The sequence below is a fragment of the Merops nubicus genome, unplaced genomic scaffold, assembly GCF_000691845.1.
Source record: "Merops nubicus isolate BGI_N331 unplaced genomic scaffold, ASM69184v1 scaffold29221, whole genome shotgun sequence".
Lineage (NCBI taxonomy): Eukaryota > Metazoa > Chordata > Aves > Coraciiformes > Meropidae > Merops > Merops nubicus.
The window spans coordinates 1-5,755 of record NW_008586676.1 but is presented as its reverse complement, the minus strand read 5'-3'; the positions used below and the strand labels follow the sequence as shown (position 1 = coordinate 5,755).

The 5,755-nt window shown below is 59.2% G+C and overlaps 1 protein-coding gene across 1 annotated transcript; it reads right to left on the bottom strand.

Annotated features, from left to right (window-relative positions):
- Window positions 1–2,370: 2,370 nt before the first annotated feature.
- TLCD2 (TLC domain containing 2) lies at window positions 2,371–5,579 on the bottom strand (the record flags this gene model as incomplete). The annotated part of the gene is made up of 4 exons (XM_008948733.1): window positions 2,371–2,748; window positions 4,329–4,411; window positions 5,297–5,379; window positions 5,472–5,579. Coding segments are annotated over 4 exons (652 nt in total), but the record flags the coding sequence as incomplete, so codon positions are not given.
- Between the last annotated feature and the right edge of the window lie 176 nt (window positions 5,580–5,755).

Here is a 5,755-nt window from a genome sequence, read left to right as displayed (position 1 = left end):
GCAGAGGTGGGTGTGGGTGACCCCTCCCAGACTACATCCCTCATGGAGACACTCCCCTCTAGCCCTGGGACCCCCTGTATAGGGGATCAGAGGGCAGGCCCCTTCCTAAAGCACTGCAAGCCGAGGCTGGGGAGTTTTCCATCAGGATGAACAAGCACAGGGTACCCCCCACGTCCTTTTCCACCAGGATGGACAAGCACAGGGAACCCCCCACGTTCTTTTCCACCAGGATGGACAAGCACAGGGTATCCTTGTTCTGGCTGCAGTGAGCTGCACAGCCACTGCTTCACCCACAGCAGGACTGGGGGAAAATCATGTCTGGTACAAGGCCCCAGAACAGGCCTCCCTGGCCCTCAACCCCACGTGCCCAGGCTACGTGACATCCACGTGAGGGCAGGAATGTGGTAACACAATCCAGGCCTTGAGAAACGCTGTCCCTGGTGTGGGCAGGGGCTGGAGGACAGAGCCAGCATTGCTGAGCGGGTGCAGAGGCTGTGCTAAGGGCAGGGATCTGTGGAGCAGCTCCTGGAACACGAGGCATAAGTGGGTCAAACCCAAGAGAAAGCCCTGGCTGCCAGCTCCGTTCTGGCTCGGAGCTCTGAGCACCATGTGGGCACCTAAATGCTGCTTGAGGTGACAAACCCAAACACAGAGTAGGTATCTCCAGCACCTGCAAGCTTCCCTGCACTCTCCACAAATAGAAACATAAGAGGCTTTGGCCACAAGTCATCTCCAGCCTCCCACTGCCCCCACATATTGCTTGTCTTTCCCTGCCCAGGCAGAAATGAGTCTTTTCCCTTATTTTCCTCCTCAAAACAAGTGCTGTCCACTCCAAGCACAGTGTTGTTTCAGCCTGCCCTCCAGCTTGTCAAAGCAAAGGAGAGATTTTGTGTGAAAGGTTGTTTGCCCAACAGAAAGCACGACAGATCCAGTGGATTTCTGAGCACACGTAATCCCGAGTGGGATGATCTTGCCTTTATACATGTGCTGGGCTGCTGGGGAACAGTGCAGCACGTGGGAATTGGGGGGGGAAATAAAATGGGGAGTGAAAAAGAATGTCAGTTCTGATTGCTTGTCCTAGGCAGCCTCGGGGGTCAGGCGGAGTGAACCACAGGGATCCTGGCTCTGCTGCAAGCTGGCATCCAGCGTGGGGAACGAGAGCAGGGATGCCCCGTGCTGGGTGCTCCGAGGGCAGAGCCCCAGCAGGAGCTGGCACCCATCCTGCTGCTGCTTCAGCCCCGAGGAAAGTGCAGCCTGCCCTTGCCTGGGAGTTCAGCAGAGCGTACGCAGGAACGGGAGAAACCTTCACCTTCCCCCATGGAAAGGAGAGAGGGGGAAAAAAAGCCCCAAGAGAGGTAGACTGTGCCAGTGTAGGGTGTATTTTTACCCCGTGGCAGGGAGAGAGGAGAAGAAGTGCTGTGCTGAGCAGCGACAGCCCTGGGGAGGGCTGGGGTGCTGAGTGCCTTTGTGTCTCTAAGCCTCTTCCCCTCGAGACGTTTCATTTGCAGCTGTTTATTAAAAGCTCATGTTAGTAACAGCTCTTGCTGCTGGCTAAGAGTGCTACACTGGGCTCTGCAGCAGAACTTTTCATTCCTAATACACGCCTAGACCTAACAGAGGCCTTTGCCTGGGCAACTGTGTGTCCGTGGGAAGTGGCCATCAGGTAGTGCCATCCTTCCTTAACATATCTGGGAACAAAACAACACGGGAAAGCTCCAGTTGTCAGGAGAAGTTGGTTGCCCACCCCCGAGCACAGCACCTGCTGCCCAGGGCTCTGCCCCCAGCCTGGACCCTGCAGTGGGCAGCATCCCACCCAGACAGGTCTCAGCCTCTCCCTCCATCACCCACCTGGGACAATCTCCTCGGGGAGGACTCATGAGTGCAGGATTTGGCTTTTACTGGCCCTCGCCTCGAGAACAAAGCCTCGGAACCTCTCTTGGCTGGTGGTGCTCCCGTGGGAAGTGCCTCAGAGGACGCAGGGCTGAGCACAGTGTTCCCTGGCCGGTGGGCTGCAGGACCAAAGGGGTTAGAAGCACACTGTGGTGTTGGGATGTCTGGAAGAGCTGTGGAGAAACAGTGCTCTTCTGCTCCTTCTCATCTCAGCAGTGCCTCGGGGAGCTGTGAGAGCTATCAAGGCTTCTCTGAGCAGCTCCCAGTCGTCCAACCACATCACCCAAAGGCGTGGGGGGAGCAGAGCCCCGGTGCCTGCTCTGGGAGCACTTGGCTGTGCGGGACCAAGGACCTGAGTCACAAGCCAAGCCCAGATGCTCTGTTAGCGTGGCCCCTCCACTCAAGGTACTGACACAGCCCCGTTCACTCTCCACTGTGCTTTGCTGTCCTCCTGCAGGGCTCAGGGCCCTAGGGGGGGGGCTATTGCTCCTTCTCCCGCCGCACCCCCCGGCCGGGCTTGAGGCAGTCGCTGCGCAGCAGGCGGTAGAAGAGGACGATGTTCATGGGGGTCATGATTGCCATGCCCGCCGTGCCCACGGCGTAGGTGGCCAGGGGCACGTTCTCCCTGTTGAGGAAGAGCCAGCGAGCCATCCAGGCCAGCGTGGCGATGCGGAACACCACGTAGGTGCCCAGGTTGAGGCTGCTGTTGAGGCGGTAACAAGTGGTGTGCGCCAGGTTGGCCATGAGCAGGATCTGCCGGAGGTGGAGGAAGATGGAGTTGATCTCCACCAGCAAAGCCACCAGGGCAAACCCCACGTACTGGTGGAGCACCACCGCAATACCAAAGCAGATGATCACCTGGGAAGGAGAAAGGAGAGAGGCTGAGCCCAAGAGCTGGTTGCTCTCAGCTCCTGCAGAGACCTCCACGCTTGGGTGCAGTGTGGAGCAGAGGGGGAAATGGTTCTCGATCATGTCAGGGCCAAACTGCTGGGCATCACCCCCAACACATCTCTGCAGCACCACAGCCTTGGGCGTGAGATAAAGCCTGCTCCCCATCGCTGCATGGAACCTGAGCAGGTTCTTTTGCCGGTGGGAGGAGAAGGAAATGCTTCTATAAACTCCAGGTTGGCAGAGGAGACAGAGCAGCCAGACCTAACCCTGCTTTTGTGACCTGGGGAATGCAGCTGGTTGTGGCCCAGCAGGTTTTTCTGAACTGGGTGAACCGGTCAGGAAGGGAGACACATAGCCCTGGGCTACAGTTGCTGCTGGCTCAGGGATTCTCCCCAGAAGAGGCACACTGCGGGGATTAAACAGCTTTGGTGCATTGGAGAGCCCAGCAGCTTTGGTGCGTTGGAGAGCCCTGTGGGATTTCCCAGGCCTGGTCCAAAGCACCCTGGGGCTGCTGGGGGCAGGGCAGGTGGATTCCTGCCCCCCACCCTCTCTGCAGGGCAGGGGGGCAGGCTCTGCCTGCCCACGCCTCAGTACACTCGGTCCTTTCTTCGGTTTATACCATTAATGCTGTTCTCTGTACTGGGTCTTTAATGAGATTATCTGCTCCCTGCTCGGTAAGTCACTGTCTTGGCCTGAATTAGTTCTATTGTGTAGATGACCTTTTGGCTCCCAAGCAGCAGCAGCAAAGCTGCAGGACTGGCTGGGCTCTGTGGGACAGCAGGTCTGACCATCGCCTCCCCCATCTCATCCCAGGTAAGTCCCAGTGCTGTCCCTGAGCCCCCACCCCCAGGCCCTGCAAGCCCCTGAGCCTCCCTGTACCCCAGATTGTCTCTGCTGCTCAGCTCCAGGCTGTGCCACCCCCCTGCCCTGCAGCATTTGCAGCCCTCCAGCATCTGGACATGGGAGGAGATCAAAGAGCAACCCACGCCAGGCACAGCCAGCAGCAGGGCAGGTGGGGGGCACTGGTGTGGGGCTTCTGCACCACGGCTGCTCCAGCCACCCCAGCCCCGTGGCCACAGCTCTGACCCCAATGAGAGGAGAGCACCCACCCTGAGGAGCAGGAGGTGGAAGGAGGTGACGTGCAGCCCTTCCTGGCAGGTGCTCAGGAGAGCCAGCAGGAGCTGAGCTGCTCTCCTGTGCCAGTGGGGACACGTGGGGCACTGCCTGTCCACACCACTGTTATGGATCAACCCCCCAGCCCAGCCCTCTTCCCCCTTACTCTGTGCACACACAGGGTTGTTTGCTACCCCTCCTTTGGATGCCTTTCCTCAGCCCTTTGAAGAGTACAGAGTTGGGCAGGACCAAGAGGAGCTCCAAGCCCTGTTGTTGGGACTCCTCTCCCCAGGCAGAAAAATCAGACAGCTTTTGTAACAGGCAGCAAACACCCACGCCAGCAACAGCAGGAACCCCACTCATGTGCCCCAGCCCCAGGCTCCCTCGAGGTGCAAGTTCCAGGGTCTGTCCCTCAGACAGCAGAGCAGACTCACCACAGAGTGATGGAAGAGCAGCTCCCAGGACTGGTGGAGTTTCTGATTGCACAACATGTCCACAAAGTCTTCAAGGAAATAACCTGGAAACAGAGAAGCTGTGAACAAAGAAGGGGACCAGGAAGGGCTGTGCCAAGGGACTGCCCCACCAGCACGCTGTGCACCCGGATGAGCTGGGCAGCCCCTTGGGGAAGTGATGGCCACAGCTCAGCCCAGACCCTGCCTGCTGGTGAGTCACGCACAGAGCAGCACCACACAAAGCTGGAGAGAGGAAATTGGTGTGGTCTGGGCCCATCCTGCAGTCACTCTTTAGGATGTGCTTCTAGGAAAAAGCACTAACTGATCACTTGGTTCTGCTCCCAGAGAAGGGTGAGAGTGAAGGCAGCACACAAACCTTCACCCATGTTATCACCCCAGGATCAGGTCCCACCCCACACCCTCTCAGCCTGGAGCCTTTAACAACTGCAGGATTCACTGTCACCAAACCAACCCCGTATTGGCCTTCTAGATACTCAGAGCTCCCTGCTGAGCTGTAGCCATGCTGGGAAGCCCGTTAGCACTGACTACAGAGCTGGTGACACCTGCAAGAGGGTGGCAAGGGAAAAGCAGAGGGGAAGGCTTAACGTAGCCAGAGAACTCAAAGCTCCTGACCTCCACACTGGCAGGTTTAGCTCGAGGCTTTGGGGCAACCTACATGAACCCCCTATCACGGGAACTTTTGGGATGCTCCAAGCCCTGGCTGCCCCATGAGGATGGTGGTGGGCAGCCTGGTGCCCAGTACCTCCTGGCTGTGGGTGCCGTGGGACAGAAAGGAGCCACTGTCCTTGGCCAAGAATAGGGCGATTGTCCGGGGTGCCTGAGGCATCGCCGCCCGCCATGTGGCTCCAGGGACTGGTGTCAGGCACCGAGGAGTCCCTGAAGAGCCCCCGGGGGGCAGAACAGGGGGCAGCCCACTCCCCCCACCTCACCTACGGATATGGCGACCAGACTGTGTGCCCCGGGCGGGTGTGTGCCCACCAGGTCCTCGGATAGCTCGGGGTAGAGGCAGAACCTGCAGGGAGAGGGGTTGTGAGGACTGGGTGGTGCCTCCAGTTCCCCAGTACCCTTCCAGTGCCCACCTAGTGCTGCTGACCCCCCCCCAGCCTGCCCGGAGTCTTCCCGTCCCCCGGGCTCCCCCATGGCACCAGACTGTGTGCCCCGGGCGGGTGTGTGCCCACCAGGTCCTCGGATAGCTCGGGGTAGAGGCAGAACCTGCAGGGAGAGGGGTTGTGAGGACTGGGTGGTGCCTCCAGTTCCCCAGTACCCTTCCAGTGCCCACCTAGTGCTGCTGACCCCCCCCCAGCCTGCCCGGAGTCTTCCCGTCCCCCGGGCTCCCCCATGGCTGCACTCATGCTACTTTTTTCCCCCAGAGTCTCCCTAGCCCCTTG